The following is a 20,488-nucleotide window of genomic DNA, read 5'->3' as shown; positions in this document are numbered from 1 at the left end:
GTCGGCAACGGAGGGTTGAAGCTGGGTTTTTTTTTCTTTTTTTTTTCAGGTATTTAATTTATTTTTAATTTCTTAAAATAAATTTCAAGTCCAGCTGTGATAAAATAGTACACACGTCAAATTTTCAATGGAAGTACCACAGATGACGCGGTAAAACGATACTACCTTAATAATTTCTCGTGGGTACTGCTAAAGAGATTAAAATTGTATACAATTTGACAAAAAAAAATTGTAGACAAACTTTTATAAACTAAATGACATAGAGGTTGATGATTATATTGTAACTTATGAGTTGATGCACGTCTTTATTCCTATTGGTGACAGATTATTTAATTTACAAATTTTGTTTAAAAATTTAGTTTTCCTAGCCCTACTTATCTTTTGTTATCTGCACAAACTTTGAACATTAACATTAGTGTTTTGTCGTTTTTAGAATTTTTTGCAGCCTAGTAGCCAGGAGAATGCAATTTAGGTGATCAGCAGTACTTAGCTGCGCATAACGACCGCCAAGAGAAGACAGCAGGAGGAGAATATATACATGACTCCGTAAGATCATAGGAGGAATCAAATCAAATCATGAATCATTAAACAAGAATCTTGGTCTGATGATGAAACAATCGAAAGAAAGAAAGAAAGTATACTACTAATCTCGGGTCCGGTATATATTGTATTAGGGGTAATTAAAAAGCAAAAGAAATAGGCCAAACAAGTATTCTAGTAGATTTTGCCTCCGTTCAAGAAAGGCACGGGAAGGGCGAGGGCAGAGAATCTGCCTCCGTTCAAGAAAGGCTTGGGAACGCTGTTAGAGTTGTCGCAGTCTATTTCAAACCAATCGTACAAGTAACAACTGCTGCTAGGTCCGATCCCAAAAGGGTATGGGATTCTAACATCTCCGCAATGAGTTTCACAATCAGACTTTGCTATTGGGGAACCTTTATCTGATGGTGATGCTGCCACAATGCTTATGCGCCATAACAACAAAATGATCGTACGAAGAAGCAAATGCGTATTGCACTCACGAATGGGGTCTTCTATATTATTTTCTCTCTCTTAGTTGTTTATATTTGCCAAGTATGAAGGATATATGGAACTTTCCTGCTGAGAATTAAGGTTGTTTCGCAACCTCTAACATAGGATTGGTCAATTAATTAGTTGTCTTCTGATGTGCAGTTTGTTGTTTAGCTTCTTGTAATTGTGGTCACTGGCTTGTTTTTCGTGTATTTGTTTTTTAGCTTCTTGTTCTTCTTTTGGCTCTTTCTTGTTGGATCCTCTCCTCCTGAACCCTCTGCCGTATTTCTGTCATCTTTTCATAAATTACTTTTGTACGTGTCAGACTACAATTTGCAAGTAAGGTAAAGAATAATGGATCCTCACATATAAACAGCCAAACGACATCTTGAGATAATACATGCATGCGGTACGCAAAATATTGCTTACTGAGACCTACCTCAAGTCTCAAGATTTTCAATATAGTAAATCAACTTGATCGGTCTGATTCATGATATGTTTTCGACTCTAATTAAAAACAAATTACAAGACATGAGAGCATAGAGAGTGCAATCGGACTCGGACACCAAACTCGTACGGTACATGTGTTGTTCTACATGGTGTTGCGGTAGTTTCAGATACAAGGTTCCTTCCTACTATAATTTACAGTGTGTAATTATAAGCTGACATGCAGGCTTCAAATAGACTTTGCCTAAGCAGTACATCTCACTGACCACAAAAGCTAAAAGAATGCTACCAATCCTTTTACGAAAACACTACTAAGCATAGTTAAACACTCATCATTCGCCGCCAATTTTCTTAATTTTCCATTTTTAGCAAAGCATTGGCCTTTAGTAGTCGAGTGATCCCAAAGATGCAAACCCATTGCTTGAGTTTCTCAATTTCTGTCGACTTGCATAGTCATCGCAGGTGTTGCTACCATTGGAAAGCTTATTGTTTGGGATAGAAGCCACACGGTTGAGGCCTTCCTTTCCCATTTGTTGCACTTCCATAGGCGAGAGTATCTTGATATACCACACATTGTTCACAAATTCCCTGAAAATAAATAAAGAATCATTATAGCTCCAGTGAATTATGACAAGAATAGTTTCAAAACTTCAGAAGCCAACTTTGGCTCAGAGAAACAGACATCCACAATAGTAACTTAAAATCTCGAAAAGGTGAGAAAACAGTCAAAAGACTAGATGATGTAAACTAGTCCTAGGACACTTTGAACCTCAGAGCATTGTCTAAATTTATCGTTGTTGCTCTCTACAAATTGGCATACAGCATAAAATCATAATATTAGCTGCTTAACGTTAAAATTACGCACAGTGATTCAGCATGAATCATTTTACAAACCATCAGTAATGATTGAAACTCACGGGAAGCTCAACCTTCAGAACTGCTTATGCAAACAGCCAAGAGCGTACATTAATTGACAAATATAAGCAAAATCATGAAAATTTGGGACTTACTGCCAAGGGTCGTCACCAAGGAGAAGAACATCATTCTCCCTGTCAACAAATACAAGCTGCCAGCCTGATCTCTGACGGTCCTCCAGTTGACCTTCAAGGCCAAACATACGTGAGAGCTCACTGCGTAATTCATCATAGCTGCTGAATTTAGAAATATCCAGTGACCTCCCAAAGGACCCTGACTTGTGAACCTGTCAAATTGCACCAATTTAATAAAAATTAAAAATTAAAAAAAATTAAAGAAAAAACAAGAGATACCGATGACAAGTGCTGGTTTTGAACACTGATCACGAAGCATTTGCATTACCCAATACAATCTCTGGCAATGCTCCATACATCTGACCATAATGTTAAGAATAAATACGCATGTAAATAAACTATCACAATTATCTCATCTTACCTTCACAAAGGTTCGAGTTGGATTTACTTGGTCCACATTTTCTGAAGACTGCAAGAATCCTGATTCATCTACACAACTTGATGTAGTCATATCGGAATTAAGTGGAAAGTCATTGCCTGTGCCACTGGTATATGAAGCACCAAAGGGCAGGGACAACGAATCATTTCCATTGCCAATATTTCTCAGGTTTGGAATCCCATTATGCAGCATGAGAGATGATGAATCAATGTTCACCCCAAACAAAAGATTGCTTTGGGGATCAGTACCACCTTGGAATGCAGAATATTCTCTACCAGGAAATGGAGGCAAGGCAGTGAGTTCAGAAAAACTTGACTGTGGTGTTCCCGACTGTTCCACTTGGGGAAGTACACATTGAGCAGCTCCAGATGATAGCTGTGGTTCACCAGTGATCTGCTTGGGTAACAAGGAAGAAGAAATTGCTGAGTTGGATCCACTTAAGTTAAGTAAGTGGGATGCTCCATCCTGTGATAGCGAACCTAATATACTATGTATAGGGGGGACATCAGATGAAGGTATAGGAATTCCAACAGGGTCAGGAAAGCTCTGCTGCTGAGATTGTGAAGAGATGGACCGTATAGATGCAGACTGGGATTGAGTGATTGAGGTAAAATTAGGTAGAGCAGACATAGCATTCGGGATCTGCTGCTGAACAGACAATTCGTGCAGATGATGGGATTGTTGAAGCTGATGTTGCTGCTGCTGCTGATTCAGCTGCTGTTGTTGCTGATGCTGTTGCTGCTGCTGATGCTGTTGTTGCTGCTGATGCTGTTGCTGCTGCTGCTGTTGCTGATGCTGTTGCTGCTGCTGCTGCTGCTGCTGCTGCTGCTGCTGTTGCTGCTGCTGCTGCTGTTGCCTCTGATCACTATAGGGATGATAACGCTGCAACTGCTGTTGCAAAACCTGAGCCTGAGCAGGAGCTTGGTTTTCTTGAAAGTTCTGAAGATAAGCATTTTGAGACTGAGGCAAGACCTGTCTTTGAAGCACAGCAGCAGCTCCATTAGAAACACTTGAAGATTGCTGGAAGGGCAGAAAAGACTGTGAAGAGCCTTTTGAAGAATCAACTGCCCTCATTTCTTGAAGTGCAGCGGCTGCCATTGCTTGGTATAGATCGGGTTGTAGACCTGCCATAGCCGCATCAAGCCTTGGTTGCATCCAAGGAGAAACTCCAAATCCCTGGAAGTTCAAAGATTGCATCGCCTGGTCTCCGAGCCCTCCTTGAAGCCACATCAGTGGAGAATTAATTCCCATATCACCATCTTTGAGACCTGAAATGAATATACCACTGAATATTTTAAGGGGCAAAAGAAACAGTAGAATTTTGTGACAATACCTCAAGCAAAAAACCAAAGATACCATGGAAAGAGGGAACACCCGATGGCCATGGTCGCTTTAGTCTGAGGGGGAATGGGGATGGATACATTGGGAATGTTGTTAGTGGTTCAATCTCCCACAATGATACTCTTGGCTGCCTATCCCCAGCAGTGGATTCATCCCAGCCAACCTGCATTAGCAGAAAACACGTTTACAAACCTTAGAAAGTTTCAAAAAGTTAAAAAACTGGCCACACCTCAATCAAAAGATCGTAAAATTTATAATAGCAAATATTGGAATTCTAATGAGCATCATAATCACCAAATGCTTTCAACACACCTTCACAGAGCGCCAGTGAGAATTTGGCCAGCGAACAGAATCTAAGTCACTGATGCCAGTTATTGTACCCATGTATCTTAAGGAAAAGAACAAACAAAATAAATAAGAAAGGTAAATAACCCACATAATAGTATAATACAAGTATGAATAACCACTTAATTAAATGTGAATCATAAACTGTATAATGAAACTGAACTACGAGGAGAAATAACACACCGACGGACACTAGACTCTTCTGTCTCAAACAGCATCCTAAATCGCATGCCCACAGAAACCCGAGTGTGATAGACAGCTTTAACATATTTGGCCAGGGGTATCACAAATTCAGATGGACTTGCCCTGCATTGTAAGAAAATAGAAAATTGAGGAATAAGAGGTAAATAGTAGTATTTACAATCAGGAGCAGATGCTCACCTCGGATTATAAAATATAGTAAAGCGGCTATTTGTTGCAGCTGCATGAGCTGCAGCAGCAAGAAGACCAATGTGCATGCTGTCACTTGACAAAACTGATGAGGGCATGACAGTCTGTGGACGATTTGCTCGCCGAATACCTAAGAGCAACTGATTCTTTTCATTCCTGATTGAAGACAACACGTTAGTGAGAGGAAAATGATTACAACAATTCTTGACAGAATAAATACAACCACCACCAACCCTCCAATAACAGAATAACAGTTTAAACTTACCAGATAAAGAGGACCGAATCACCAGCAACAAGTCGTTTAGCACTAACGAACACACTCCATCCTGTCGTGAGAAGATGCCTCTTGGGCTGGCCTGCAAAATAACATGGCAAAACGCAATTAGAAGCTAGAATTACATGTTCAGAATTCCAGACGGTAAATTTTTTTTTTTTTGTCAAACCAGAGTATAAATTGAAAAATAAGAAATAAAACAAGAAAAACCTGGGTATAGAAAGTTAAGTTCAAGTAAATAAGACATTTAATATGTTTTTAATGAGACAATCATGACTTGGATATTGGATATAACTGATACCAGTAAATATAAAATTTCCCCAAAATTTTCATTTTGAGATTTAGAACCACGAAGTGTCTGAATTGTATGTGAAGGACCACTGCCCTCAGTTACTTTGGCATCTACGATAGATCAACAGACTTGAAGAGTGATGTGAAAATGATAAAAGATACTGACAGCAGATACAAAACAGAATACCGAAGAAAATTATACTCACCTCGAAATATGTGTCTGAATTTCCATTCATTATCATGAAGATCCCTTGCAATTAGTTCCTGAGCAGGGGGCTGCTGCGAATAATCCTGAGGAACGGTAAAATAAAATGAATGAAACTAAGTATATGACGAAAAAATAAAGAATGGAAGAGAGATGATCAAATGAGTCAAAGAAAAGGACACCTACAAGAGGGGGAAAAACTTTTTCAGCTGCACGGCGGGGAACAGAGAATCCTCCATGTGTGCTAGTATCACTTGCAGTCAAAGTTTTACAAAAATAGTTGGTTGGCTGTTTGCTGGCAGCACCCAACTCTGCAGGCAGTAGGTATACATCTTTTTGCTCTTGCTACAAAACAGTTTATGTCAGGACATGAAAATTACTTGACTCACAAATCGAAATTTAAAACCAGCCTAATGCAGTACCGGACTTAATGGTTGTAGGGTCATTTGAGCATATACTTCATCCGTCTCTACATCTGCCTGTACCATAGAATTAAAATTTTAAGAAGCGTCCCAGGAAATTGTACAGAGAACACATAAACAGGCTGACACGTACGTGCATTGTCACATTGTGCAGCTGACAAATTAGTTGCGGAGGCAAGCTGGGGTAATTGGGAATATGGGCATCCACTTCCTTGTGGGTTGATGCAGCAACCTGTATAAGAAATACCAAGAATTAACAACGCAAAAAGGATACTCTGTAAGGTTAGTGTTCAGGACGAAATGATTAGTTAAATATTAGAAGATTCAGCTGTTTGAGCAACAACAAGTGTACTTAAAAAGTACTGGACTACATTATAGTAATTGAGGTAATGATTTGTATAAAATGCTTAATATACAAATTTGTAGCTATATATATGATGCACAATATCAAACAAAAACAATACAAACAAGTAACGAAAAAATAAGCTCTAATTCATCCTTTATTTATTTATTTATTTATTTTCTATAGGAACAAATCATCCTTTATAAATGAACATACACCTGTGATTACACAGCATGCCAGTATTAAAATGCATACTAATTTTAGTATCCAGACTCCAAGATCACAAGAATAATTATTCATTTTAAGATATGCTCTCAATAATCAAGATGCAGGGAGATACAAAAACAAGACAATGGTACCAAGAGACTAAGTCCTTAAATCAACAAACAACAAACGTCCCTAGTCTACAAACTGCAAACCAGACAATTGTTTTCTGCAAATACCGATCAGAAAGAAAAATCTGCATTCAACAATAAATGAGATAATGATGCAGTTGCTTACCTGCTCGCTGTGGCCCTGTGGAAAGTAGACTACACGACTTCCAAGAAGAGGCAGAGACACCAGAGGCCCGGCACACGCATGCCATAGCTCAGAATTCAAACATTTCTTCTCCTCTGCAATAGCTTCTATGCTTGTGTCAGTACGCATGAAATAAGCATCCATAGATTCAAAATCCTAAACCAATTCAATCTTATAACACGTTTCCAGCTCGAACTCCATCCAGCATTGTGGGCAGTTAAGATAATTGTAAAATAATAAGTTGTGTGTTCAGTCACCAAACTTAATTTCTCAAACATACAAGTAATTTATGCATAAAGTGTCACTTTCTTTACCATGAAATAACTACACAAAGAGACACAACCACTAGTAAAGCAAATATAGAGTAGGCATGTTCAATGACCTTTTAATTAAGACATGCACATATAAAAATTGCCTAACACGTACGCTCAGTAACTTCAGACCCCAAACAAAAATAGCATCAAAGCAAGCAGGACAATGCTCAGAGTGAAATAACAAACGCTTCGATGAAAGTATTAAATTTCAGATGACAAAAAGTGAAAGAACCAAATAAGGAACAAATGCATACCTTCCTGAGGCTGATGATTAAAACCCGGAGACGAGGACGAAGACAAAAGCCTCATTGTTTGAAAATCCAAAAAAGCAACCTTCTTTCACCACCTACTGAAACCCCTTTCAAACCCAACTCAAACAAAGATTCAAATACTAGTCCCTCCTTATTTCTTAAACATATTTAGCACCCGTACTGAGCCCCTTCACCTCTATATCATCAAATGCTGTAAAAAAACAAAAAAAGCCCACCCCCCCACCCCCCCCCAAGCAAAAAACCAGAAAAAAATCAACTACCCTTTTGGGAAAATCTCATCCAAAGCCAGTGCCAATACAAAACACAACCCCTCTCACCCTCATACGCCCCAGATCTTCTTCCCCCTACAAACACCCTCCATATTAACCCCAAGTACCACCCTAAACCCTAACTGTCACTTCCAAAGCTCAGAGATTTATCACCTTTAGCAACCTCCAGAGAAACCCTAGACAACCCAGATCTCAGAATTTGAACAGTAACCTAGCAAGTGAAGTAAAACAGAGAATTGGGGAACTCTTACTGAGCCGAGAGCGACATTTTCGGAAGCTCCGATTTGACTGCCGAGAGAGATGAAGTTTGAGCTTGAGAGAGCTTGAGGTCTGCTTGTGAAGCTGCTGATGAGAGAGAAAGTTAGAGAGAGAGAGAGAGAGAGAGAGAGAGAGAGCTTTATTGGTCTTCAATGAGGGCGTGTTTGGTCTACGATCAATTAATACAGTGGTAATTATTGCTGGTGGGGTAATGTAATGTTCATAGGGATAGCTGTCAGAAAAAGCAAATTAAAATACAAGGACCAAAAATCTAACCACACGTTCCCTATTTTACCCTAGCATTTCCTCCCTTTTTGCAATCTTGCCCATATCACTTTTAAATTTTATATAAGGTGTGAAGAATAAATATTTTTTTTTAAATAAAATCTTTGATATTACAACACAATTTTTATCAAGTGTCATAATATAATTGGTTTAAATTTTTTTTAACTAATTGTGTTGTGACACTTGATGTACTAGTCCATATTTTCGGCACGATGTACTAGTCCATGTTTTCGGCACTAATTGACTAGAAAAGAGACCCATCTTGTCGAAATTGGATATGCTATGAACCTTCGTGTCCAAAGCTTAAGAATCAACATATTTGGGCAGCACAAATTGAATTAGACGGTCTTCATTAACTCATTTCGCTGGCCATCATACACAAACCAACAACATTGATTTTTTTTTTTCACACTAATCAGCGGTCTGTATGGATTGATCTTTAGACTCGAACAGTAAGGTCTATAGCAGATCCAATTCCCATCTTGCCCATACCAATCAGTTTTTTTCTCTTTTTTCCTCATTTGGAAATTGCCAATCTTTTTCATGTTAGCTTTTCGGAAGAAAAAAAAATTCATTTTGGGAAAAGATGATTAGGTTATCATTTGGTTGTCCATATGAATTTAATAAATGGGATTAATCAAATTACGTTTATAGGGAGGTCTGTTATCTCCTATTGTTTTCTCCATAATGCATTGATCCAACTTCCTTAAATATTGGTTAGGGGGCCTTAATTTGTGCATGGTTTGAGTTAAAAATGCTTCTAAATTAAGTTGAACTTCTCCATGTGTGCCCACAAGAGACAATTTCCTTAAAAGGGTTTGCTGAAATAATCAGTAGGTTGTGATGGTTGCTGGTCATAGTTCAACGTGTCATCTATCAAGCACTTAGAATCTAAATTGTCAATTCAATCAGGGCTGCCACAAATTAATGTTTGAAATACTTCTTGTATTTTACTATCAAATTTTATGTTTTTGTTTTGGTTTACAGCGCTTTAATATGGTTTTGAGTAAGCTTATGTTGGCACGAAAATTATTTTTCAATTGCAGAAATGGGTAAAGATTGTCTTATCCAGCAACACTTCACAATATATATAATATTTAGCATCTTATCATGATAAGAAATTGTGTAAGTTGCAAGAAATACATGGTTCTTGAATAATTATTTTATTAACAAGTAGCTTGAATAAACTAAGTATAGCATGGCTCTCTCGTGAGAACCACATTCAACCATAGCTATGTGTGGGCGTCGAGAATATGGAAACATTGATCCCCCCATGCTTCTTGCATTATTTTAATATAATCTGTAGCCTTGATTTTGATTAACTCTGTGCAAAAACAAAAACCGTTAGCGATCAAAAATCGACATAACAAATAATTATCTTCCTTACAACTGTCATGTATAATCGTTTTTCGCATCAAATAGATTATCTGTTAATGAAACGTATATCACGTTCGCTCTAATCACATGATCATACAGTTATATATACAACAAATGGGGAGGAGAGGGGGAGTTGTTAATACGATTATTTACTCATTGCAGTTAGCATTTCTTGGAAATGCGAGTTGAACATTACAGGCCTTCCTTAATGTTTGACCTGAGTAGCGAATTACCATTTCCTTGAGGCAGTCGCAGGTTTCACGCCTGTCTTCGGTGGTTTTGAATCAGCCTTATAAAATCCTTCACGCGATAGCAATATTCCGTGGACGGGCCATGAAATGCATTGCATGCTGTGTGGCTACTTGATATATCTCGGTTAGGCTTTTCATGCATGACTTCTCGCCAAGGGCGTTACCTGCTTTTCGTTACTTTTGTTTGACATGTGTTTGATGTCATTCGACTGGTTTGTGGTTTATGCATTGCATGATTTACGTTAGTTTTAAATATTACATATCTTTTTTTATAGTTACTTTTAAGGTCTTTTTAGGCCTTTCTGTGCTCTTTTATTTTTATAGGTAGTATGTTCCAACAAAATTGTAATTGAAGTAGTAACACATTGATTTTTGTTTGATGTTTTTTTTTTAGGTTATACTTTGCAGGAAGGCCTCAAATATATATATATATATATATATATATATATATATATATAATATTTATAGTATAGAGAGATATGCAAAAGATAACTATGGTTTCTTTATTTTATTAAATACAATATATTCTCGTACATTACAAGTAGTAGCTTGAATAAACTAAGTACGTATAGCATGGCTCTCTAGTGCGAAACATATCTTGACCACATTCAACCACGTATGCATGCTTCTCTCTCTTTATTTTAACTCAATCTGTAGACTTCATTTTACTCAATTCTGTGCATAAAAAAGCACAAAACATTAGAAACAGCAAGAACACTTTGAAATATGAGCAATCAAAATGCCACAAATAACAATAACATCAAGATGCTTGTAGCTTAGTCAGTTAATTAAAAATATTCTCTCATTTATGCTCGAGGTCTCGAATTTAAATCTCTCTTGTCCAATATCACTTGTATTAGGATAAACTATCGATACAAAAACAAACAAAAAAATCTTCTTAAAACCATTGTATATAAATTGTTTCTCAAATTAGACACATCACGTGATAATCACATGATGGATTATTGCATGCAAGAGTTGTAGGGGAAGACTTCTCAACACAATACATATATAATAAATTTACTTACTGGTTGCAGTCAACGCTCCTAGAAATGGGAACGTTGATTTGAACTTGACACGCCGCAGGGAGACCAGCAGCAGCGTCTTCCCTAATGCCTTGGTTCTGACTTGCCGCGTCCTTAAGGCATTGGCAGGCTGTACGCCTATCTTCGGTGGTTTGAGTGAGCTGTTTCAGACCGGAAACCCCACTGCAGCATGCCGCAGGCGGGGTTTCAGCGCCGCTGGTGAGATATGAAAGGCAAGGAGTCAGAGATGACACTGCTTGTTGGCAAGTGACCGTGGCATGCCCCGGTTCAACCAAGACCAACATGGCCAACCCCACTGCCACTGCAACAACGCCCTTCATTTTTCTCGTACGTTTGATTTTCGATATCAATTGATGAAGTGCTAGAGTGTTTAGTTACCCTAATCGTGAGCTTAAATTGTTATGTAGGTTATGGTATGTAGGGTTTGAGGGGTATTTATAGTTGACAATGGAAGATATGATCCAAAGAGATGAGGGGATTTTTGGCGTGAAGGTGAGAAGCCGTTGTGGAATGAACTTGTGCTTTTTCTTGTTCTGATATGGGAAGGTTGAGCATCCTTTGCATGCTCCCTACTCCCTACCTCTTCTCTGGGTTAGGTTTTTCATGCATGCCATGGGCGTTACAATTTTTCTTCGAAAGAGAAGTTGAGTAGATTTGGTTTACTGACAAGTGTTTATCTCTTGCTTGTTAGCTGATCATATCGAACTAAGTACGAGGCTTTTGAAAGGGCCAAAAGTATTTTCTTACTACCAAAAGCATTTATGACTGTGTTTGGCAGAAAGTGAATTAAAAGTTTTTCTCAGTCATAGGAGCGTTTTCCAAAGAAGCACCTGCCAAGTGTTACGTAAAAAAATTCATTGCAACGTGTTTCTACTAAAAACGGTTTTAGCAAAAGCACATAATTGAAGTTGAAATCATTTTCTTTACTTCACTATTAACAAATGATACTTTTACATGCAACACTAGGTTACATCAGATACCTAATTCTATGCAGATTAAAAATTGGTAGTCACTTTCTTAACGCCGAAAAAATATACTGATGATGCTTTCAATTTCAATTTTGATCTGCTTGTTTCTGTTTCACTTCGTCATGATCCTTTCAACTATACAATTCGTAGACTACGTAACACAACAACAACAGTCAGCTCTTGAAAGCTTCCTTCAGAGATCATTCATGTAGAAATTCCATGCTAGCAATGCTGCTCCAACCGCAGGCTCCACCTGACGGTGATTCAAGATAACAAATAAAGCAGTATTGTAAGTAAAACCTTAGAAATTCAACAAGATAATGTGCATATACAAGCATATGGGACAGTAGTTAGTCGGACCTTTACCTAATTATAGCTAACAACTATTATTAGTTCCTTCCGCAGACTATTTGCGTGTTGCCTATTTTTCATGTACTGTCTAGCTATCAGTTTGATATGAACTCGCTTTTCCGTTTTATTCAAAGGAAAGTGTGGAATTGAAAGACAAGGAAGGTCGACTCTTGTGAGCGCTCAAGAAGCCATCTAGCGAAAGAAGTTGGCTCACTTATTTGCATGAAATGTCAAAAGTTGATTGAAGCGAGGCAGAAGATGTGTTTACCTTTGGCCTAATTGGAACTGCCCCTGGGTAGTCCTTGGAGATGCATTTGATGACTTCAATACCTATATCCCACCTTTTATTTGCTTCAAGAACACCACCAACCATGACGAGCGGAAAAGAATCTTTCCCCTCTGCAATTATTTTAGTACAAAAAAAAAAAAAATTAGCATGCACGTTAGGGACATCCTACATATCAATTATTACTTGCAACACATAAAACTCCTTGAATCTGATACCCATAAAGAATATCTCTCATGAATACTACAATAATACATCCCCATATGTACAAGGAATGGGCATAGAACAAAGGCATAAAACTTGAAAATTAAATAAGACAGCTAGGCATGACCATACAGCTGCCACACCATCGTACTTCAAATAAACATTGCACGTTAAGATGGAAGGTCAACTAGGTGTACTTTCAACAAGCCGTACCCCCGCTTGTGGGAAGCGAGAGCACAAGACAGAGGGAAGACAACAGCTATAGGTGCCAATCAACTATAATGATATTTAAACTCATAAAGTGAATCAAATCAAGGCCCCACACAGCCACGTTGTATTAATCATTTTGTTTTTACAACTGGGTATTTAAATAGTATCACTACCCTACCGCTAAATGATTAATGTCCATGAGGTCATGCATAACCTCACGTGTCATGGCTTATTATGCATCATACAAATCCAAGAATTATTGGTTCAGTACCTGGACCACACAAGCCAAGTCTTTGAACAACAGCTTTCACACTGAGCCCCAACTCCTGGACTGAATCAAACAAGATATTATTTGCAACTTCATCACCAGCCTCTGCACAAGATACAACAACTGGAACAAGCGCTGCAATGCGAGCCCAGGATGGATCTGCATATGTCCACCTAAAATCCAATATAAAATTACAGTTGTTATCTGATATCCCATACAATCAAACCCCTGGCACTCATTTATATCAACATATCTTGTGAATTACGGTTCAGATGTACCAAATGATTGAGTTCTCACTGCATTTTCCCAAGATGGTTCACAGAGACATACACAAAACACCAAAATTCCTTTTAAATAAAATGTATTTCAATCAAGAATGCATGACAAGTGCAAAAGAAAAATAAGCACAGATTTTCAAGAGACTAAAATCCACTAAAAAAATTATGGTAATTCTCACTCTACTACCCTTGAGTATCGTGGTTTTCAAACTTTCATACATCAAGTTTTTTTTCATCTCAGCCTCATGCCTAAAGTGAGGATTGTGGGTCACCTTCATACTTTTGTTAGGCTTTCTGTCAAAACCTCTGTTAACGTGTGATGTGGCTACAATAAGTGGAAACCGTCTCACATATAGGTATCCAGCAATTTAGGGTGTGTCAGTATTGATATCTAACAAGATTAGTCTCAAAATATGAAATGATTGTACTTTAATGGAACCGGAAAACTTTTACAATATACATCTATACTAAATCATAGCTACAATAAGTGGAAACCGTCTCACATTTTTGCATCATGTAACCAGGACTATTCAAGGGATGGAATAAACCTTGTCATATATTTCACCAAAACTGTGTCAATGACAACTAGTAACTTCACCCATATATGTGATGATGGCATTTATAAGTTTCAGATAGATACCCAATGAGTTCATCCGGAGAAGAAAGACCAAGCTCCTCTAAAATACTAGATGTAAGCTTTGTATCTGGACCACGACCATCATTGGCCCTTACCACTGCGGTTAATGCCTGAGCAGCTATACCGTATCCACTACAAGTAAACAAGATATTACCTTCAATAGAACTGCCAGAAAGAGAAAGGGTGCGAAGAAAAAGAAGCCTACATCTTTACTGATCACATCCCATATGCTATTGAGTATCAACTATCGAATTCTAAGATTGATAATAAGTGTATTTAGCAAATCGATTCATTTACACATGGCAATGAAATCTTACAATTAAGCACAACATATACCGTCAGGCAGGGAGCATCTTCTGATTATAGGATGAGCATAATGATATGATAAATGATGAGCAGGAAAGAGTAGGATGAAACGTGAAAAACAGAAAGAACTCTACGAGATTTTAAACTAAGTTTTAATTCAAAATATGATCAAGACGCCAGAAAAGGACCAAAAGGTTCCGGGTTTAACATCTCCCATTAAGTTCTTTCTTCTCACAACCCTAATATCTTTCTATATGCTTCGTGGTTAGGCTGGTTCAATGACAACCACCTCCATAATGTAGATAAAGCATTGGCCATACCATCCCCTATAATTTTCATAAATTAGGAGCATCATGGATTCATGAGGCAGAGAATGAGATAGAGCAGAAATAAGAACAATGCAACAAGGCTATACCTTCCCCAATCACCTAAGGTAGGACCTGCACCAGCTGCCCGAGCTTCTCTACCGTCTTCTGTGAACCCGTAGGCAATGGTCCCTGTGCCGGCAATTAGAACACACCCATGAAGCTTTCCCAGAGTCCCACAAGCTAGAGCAGCCACAGCATCATTCTGAACATACAACTTCACATGGCTGGGAAATATATCCCTATTGAAACCAAGAAAAAATCAAACATTTAGTACAAAACAACATTAATTCGACATTGATATGCGTCGAAAACCCAAAAGAACCAAAAGGGTCCGATGATAAAACCAAAGAGAAGCATACAAATGTGAACAATGTAGGAAAAGATAGAGACTTGGAAGTGTTACCTCATCCAATCCAATATTCTCTGCTGATCAGTGGGGTGGTTGACGCCGGAAACCGCCAAACAAACAGCCCGAACCGCCGACCGGGTCGAACCCGACTTGGCCAGCGCTTCCGCCATCACCTGCTCCAACGTTTCCCTCGCAGCCGCCTCTACGATTTCACCAGAAAGTGATCCCAATTGGGTAAAAAACCACCATCAAAACTTCAAAACAGTAAAAATCAACTGAAAATCCAAGAAATGAAGAACAATTACCGCCAACGCTGTTGTGGTTGGTGCAGCCAGCAACAGCTCGAGCGAGGACGGGAACCGGGTCGGGGAGGGGGTCAGAGAAGGGCAAAATGGGCATGCAAATGCAGACGGTGGAGGTGGTTCCGCCGTCCACACCCAATATAACATCTCCGGCGCCGGCGGCCACTGGCATTTGGTGCTCAAAGTCCCAGATTTCGCCATTCCTGTAGGGCTTCATCTGGGTTTTCACGGTGGTCCAATTGAATCGTATTGGATCCGATGGGATTGGAATTCCGCGTTTGTTTGGAGGAATTGGAGAGGTTAAAAAGCGCCAACGGAAGCTCGGTCTCCCAGCGTCGGAGACAGATGGGGATAAACGGAAGAGAACAAGGAGGAGAGGTTGGGGGGGTCGGATGTTCTGGGACCCTCTTCAAACATAAAATTGTAATTAATTTTTTAATTTTTAATTTTTGTTTTTGTTACCGGACGGCAAATGGGAGGGCCATAATTATGATTAATTAATACTAATGGATGTTGCTAATTACTATTATTATTATTTTTTTCATCAAATGGTAAAACTCGTTAAATTAGATGTTAGATTAATCACCGATAAAATTTGAACTCTTACCGTCAACTTCTTTCCAGTAAAGGACCACTTACGATTACTATTATTATGTTTTCGCGGATTTTAAGTGTAGGTGTTTTTTTTTTTTTTAGAATATTTAATGGTGATAGAATATTTTTCTTTACTTCTGTCAAATATATTAATTTAATTATTCGGTTAATGGTGATAGAATATTTTTCTTTACTTCTGTCAAATATTTTAATTTAATTATTTGGTTTGGTGACATTTTAGTTGTATCATGCGTTGATTAATAATAATGAGTGGTATTGTTTGCATTGCTTTTGCTTCCATGTTTTTTTTTAATGACGCTTTCAATATTAGCAATCCAAAACACAAACACAAAGTTTTGAAAATTATCGAAACAGTTGCCGTCCGAAGGAATCTTACTATGACCAGTTGTATACAATTATACGTCTATACCACTGCTCTGAAACCTCAAATCATTTTGTTTCCTAAAAAGGCCTCTGTTTGCATTCTACCGTAAGAATGCAAAAGGTGGAACGAGGGTTTTCGAACAAATAATCAAGGTTCGAGCAGGAGGGCATCAATATTTCGTTTTCCTTCGGGGCCTTTTGTGTACCACGACGACACATAATCTCCATACACAACTTCACGGTAAAGGGCAGGAGTCGACTCGCTGATGAGCTCCGAAGCAGGGGATACTTTCACTGTCTTGGCCGGATCGTGAAATGTAGCCACTGAGAGTCGTGGCTGATGGGAATTGGTTAGAGCCCTATGCACGGCACTTCTGTACTTCCCGTTCGTTATTATCTGCCGGCAAGATAATCCACTGTTAGAGAACAAACGAAATTGATACCACTGCTCTACTAGTTCATCCAATTCCAGAAAACAATTCCTAATGCATGAAACACACTTTTTCTTTAAATCGACAAGAATCATACGAAAGCTCATGCTGGTGATTCAGTTGTCAGCTTACGGAGAAACGGAATACACATATATCAAAACTTGAAGAAAGTTGAGGTTCCACCGTAAAACCAATTGGCAGTATGGAAGAAAGTTGAGGTTCCACCATAAAACCAATTGGCAGTATGGAGCGTAGCCCAAACTCTTATAAGCCCATGCAAGGTCCCTCCCCCCATCAATGAGCAACTCATTTTCAACACGCCCCCTCACGTGTGGCAAATTTTCGGCCTAACACGTGGACAACACAACGGGATGAATTGGAGCGATTGTGGCCGTTTGGCTTCACACGTGGGAGACAACCTGCTCTAATGCCATGAAAAAAGTTGAGGTTCTACCATAAAACCAATTGGCAGTATAAGGAGTAGCCCCACCTCTTATAAGCCCATGCAAGAGCCCTCCTCCCATCAATGTGGGACTCATTTTCAACAAAACTAACCCTAAGAACGCCATTCTTAGTTTCAGACGTCACAGCTCAAGTCCACTTGGTACAAACACAAAACCAAACCAACCTAAATCAGTACCTTGAGTATTGATCTAAAGCCAAACCCAATAATCAAAGCCAGTTTCCTAATGTTTGAATTAAATATTACAGGTTCCTCCTCATGTCACAGTTCTTTGTAATCTCAGTTAAACCCAATTATTAAGACAAATCAGAAAGGACAATGACCAAGCCTCATTGTGTTCCTTGGGACCCAAACTTAATATATTCCTGACCAAAACACATAAAAACAACGAAAAGAGAGAGAAAAATAAATACGACGGGAGTATTGATGTCATGCCAACATCCAGAAATAGTGGTTGCCAGTAACATCATACAACTAGCAGCTCGATCGAGGACAAAATAAAGTTGATTAGGAAATTATGGCTTAACCCTTGCTAAAACTGTAATAGCAGGCATTTGATCTACAATGCAACTTCTCATATATTGACAGATTAAGCAGCTCGTGAGTTTTTTAGAGTGTGATGTCCAACTGCAACTAAAAGTGCATGTACAAAGCAGTACATCTTAACTTGGTTGGCTATGCGTCCAGTCAACTTAGAACCATATTAACCAATGTTTAATGTCTAATCACTTATCCGACTCGACCAAGAATTAACAAAAACTAACCCGAAGAAAACAAAATGAGGTTCCTAGGTCAGTTTGTCTTCAAGTCCCCACAGACGAATTAATAATTCCCTACTAAAACAACATGCCCTAAATCAATACGTTGAGCAAATAGAAAACAAAATCATCAGAAGCCTGCCCAAGACAGACAGATAAACACAATTACCTGGGCAAAAAAAGTTAATATTCCTACACATGGTATAACATATTGCTACTAGTAACTAAACCAATACGTTGAGCAAATAGAAAACAAAATGATCAGAAGCCTGGCCAAGACCGACAGATAAGCACAACTACCGGGCCAAAAACGTTAATATTCCTACACATAATATAACATATTGGTACTGGTACCATTTGATAAAATTCAGCATCATTTGAGAAATCTAAAAGCAAAAAGAATACCACTTAATACATTCATCATGATTCATTCAAGCAATATTCTTATCTATTAAAAACGCCACTCAGCGAATGATAATTCCGCAATGACATGGTGATTGGACTGCATATATTCAATGGGCATAGGCACCAATTGACAACGGATGACATATGTTATTAATAAAACAAAGGCAAACTAATAAATTTGGCGTCGAGAAGCATGGATCAAGAAAATTTGACACTGCATTATATAAAAAGAAACTTCAAATACTTGGAACACACCCTCCTCCCCAGTCCCCACTTCCACTCTGAGATAAGTTAAACCCCCTGCATTCTATTTCCCCTCCTTTCTTTCTCAGCAACAATATTTAGCCCATTTCCATAATTTCGAGCAAAAGTTTTCAACTTTATTATACTACGAACTCGTATAACTAATTAAGTAATGTCGTTCTTCGGCGCTTCGATTCGTTAAATAGAACAACCATATAACAACCGATTGGGTAGTGCTTATAAAACTAAAGACTGCAATTTCCTCATAGTTATAGGCAGCAAAAAGAAGAACAATGGTGTTTGATATTTGACAGATCGTAGAGTTTACCTCAGTTTGGTCAGCTAAAAGCACAACAATGGCGTCGCCGCCCAAAGGCTTCACCGGCACCCAATCGCCGTCCTTAAGCACCTCAAGCCCGCCCACCTCGTCCTGGACCAGCAGCGTGATCGCCCCAAAATCCGAATGGGACTGCAGGCCCAAAGTCAGCTCCGGCTGAGGACACGGCGGGTAGTAGCTAATCGTAATGTTCTGCCAAAACTCCCCCACCGCCTCCTCCATACGCCGCGTTTCAAGCCCCAGGCTTTCCGACACCAGTCCCAGCAGCTCCCGCGCCAGCGAAGCTATTCGATCGCTGTACTCGGATACCACCCGTCGGTAGTCCGCGGGAAAATCGGGCCAGCGCGTAGGGTCCCGGCGCGCGAGGGGGAGAGTATGGTGGTCGAAGTAATCTCTCCAGTCCAAAACGGTGTCGTCCTTCTCCAACATCCGGCTGCCGTACCCCTCCGACGCTGACGAGCTCGGATCGCACGCGTAGTTCAGCTTGTCTTCGACTGAGCTATCGTTGAAGAAGGTGAGGCCGGCGCGCTTAATGGCATCGAGTAAGGCGGCGGGTACGCCGTGATTGGTAACGTGGAAGGCGCCCCAGTCTCTGCAGGCTTGTCCGATTGAGGCCCGAACCGAGTCGCGGCGGGTCGGGTCGGGTCCGAATAGGTCGATGATGGGAACGTTGGTTGAGGATGATGGTTGGTTCGGTCGGTGCTGGGGAGGTTGAATGTATTGGGGCGGAACTTGGGTCAGACCGGCTTGGGCCAGGCTTTGAACCCTGATGGGCTCCGCCGCCGCTGCTTCCATTTTTGATCGAATTGGGATTCCCGGAGAGGTACACAGAGCGATGTGAGGACGATGATACCGATTTTATAGCCTGAAGCTAATAATTGGTATTGGTTCAGTGTTTTGTTCATAAATAACACTGATTTTATTTTTCTATTTTCCCGGCAAAATAACTTTTTTTTTTATCTCTGAAAAATAAATATATAAAAAAAAAAAGGCAATTGAGCCAAATAATTTGAGTAATTAATGTGAATATATGGTTACATAAAAAATTCATGTGAATTTTATTTCAATCCAGCGATGTTAGTGAATTAAATATTTGGTTGTACTTAGCTGCATTTTTAGGACATATTTTTTTTGGAGAGGAGTACCTCCTCAATTTAATTTGTGTCTTGAGTCAATGAATTTTCTGTTTATACTCAAATTCATTTATTATTATAGACGACGTTAATTGTTGAAGTGAAAAATTTTGAGTCCCCGAACCCTC

At 39.1% G+C, this 20,488-nt stretch overlaps 3 protein-coding genes and 1 non-coding gene across 5 annotated transcripts; all 4 read right to left on the bottom strand.

Annotated features, from left to right (window-relative positions):
- Window positions 1-1,429: 1,429 nt before the first annotated feature.
- On the bottom strand, window positions 1,430-8,280 carry LOC137738941 (auxin response factor 6). 2 transcript variants are annotated; one of them, XM_068478410.2, is made up of 15 exons: window positions 8,120-8,277; window positions 7,582-8,044; window positions 6,996-7,108; window positions 6,285-6,383; window positions 6,152-6,208; window positions 5,916-6,074; window positions 5,731-5,815; window positions 5,225-5,315; window positions 4,951-5,115; window positions 4,753-4,875; window positions 4,537-4,612; window positions 4,240-4,387; window positions 2,866-4,151; window positions 2,466-2,656; window positions 1,430-2,043 (listed from the first exon to the last, which is right to left on the bottom strand). In XM_068478410.2, the coding sequence occupies exons 2-15, from the start codon at window positions 7,634-7,636 to the stop codon at window positions 1,839-1,841; spliced, it is 2,853 nt and encodes a 950-aa protein (XP_068334511.2). In that variant the 5' UTR covers window positions 7,637-8,044; window positions 8,120-8,277; the 3' UTR covers window positions 1,430-1,838. The 2 variants fall into 2 exon arrangements, with proteins under 2 accessions (XP_068334511.2, XP_068334512.2); XM_068478411.2 differs by having other exon boundaries at window positions 4,258-4,387; window positions 7,582-8,280.
- Window positions 8,281-10,519: 2,239 nt separating this feature from the next.
- On the bottom strand, window positions 10,520-11,510 carry LOC137740484 (non-specific lipid-transfer protein 2-like). The gene is made up of 2 exons (XM_068480342.2): window positions 11,068-11,510; window positions 10,520-10,714 (listed from the first exon to the last, which is right to left on the bottom strand). Exons 1-2 carry the CDS (start codon window positions 11,403-11,405, stop codon window positions 10,705-10,707), a joined length of 348 nt encoding a protein of 115 aa, XP_068336443.2. The 5' UTR covers window positions 11,406-11,510; the 3' UTR covers window positions 10,520-10,704.
- A 477-nt stretch (window positions 11,511-11,987) lies between these two features.
- LOC137740050 (uncharacterized) lies at window positions 11,988-16,021 on the bottom strand. Its single transcript, XR_015966749.1, has 7 exons — window positions 15,616-16,021; window positions 15,365-15,512; window positions 15,009-15,200; window positions 14,291-14,419; window positions 13,376-13,545; window positions 12,673-12,803; window positions 11,988-12,306 (listed from the first exon to the last, which is right to left on the bottom strand). It is a non-coding gene; the product is annotated as an uncharacterized LOC137740050 (transcript).
- Window positions 16,022-16,533: 512 nt separating this feature from the next.
- On the bottom strand, window positions 16,534-20,120 carry LOC137740045 (2-oxoglutarate (2OG) and Fe(II)-dependent oxygenase superfamily protein). The gene is made up of 2 exons (XM_068479833.2): window positions 19,219-20,120; window positions 16,534-16,987 (listed from the first exon to the last, which is right to left on the bottom strand). The coding sequence occupies exons 1-2, from the start codon at window positions 20,020-20,022 to the stop codon at window positions 16,739-16,741; spliced, it is 1,053 nt and encodes a 350-aa protein (XP_068335934.1). The 5' UTR covers window positions 20,023-20,120; the 3' UTR covers window positions 16,534-16,738.
- Window positions 20,121-20,488: the final 368 nt, after the last annotated feature.

The sequence above is a fragment of the Pyrus communis genome, chromosome 9, assembly GCF_041283825.1.
Source record: "Pyrus communis isolate YQ-2024b chromosome 9, ASM4128382v1, whole genome shotgun sequence".
Lineage (NCBI taxonomy): Eukaryota > Viridiplantae > Streptophyta > Magnoliopsida > Rosales > Rosaceae > Pyrus > Pyrus communis.
This window is presented reverse-complemented; position numbering and strand designations above follow the sequence as displayed.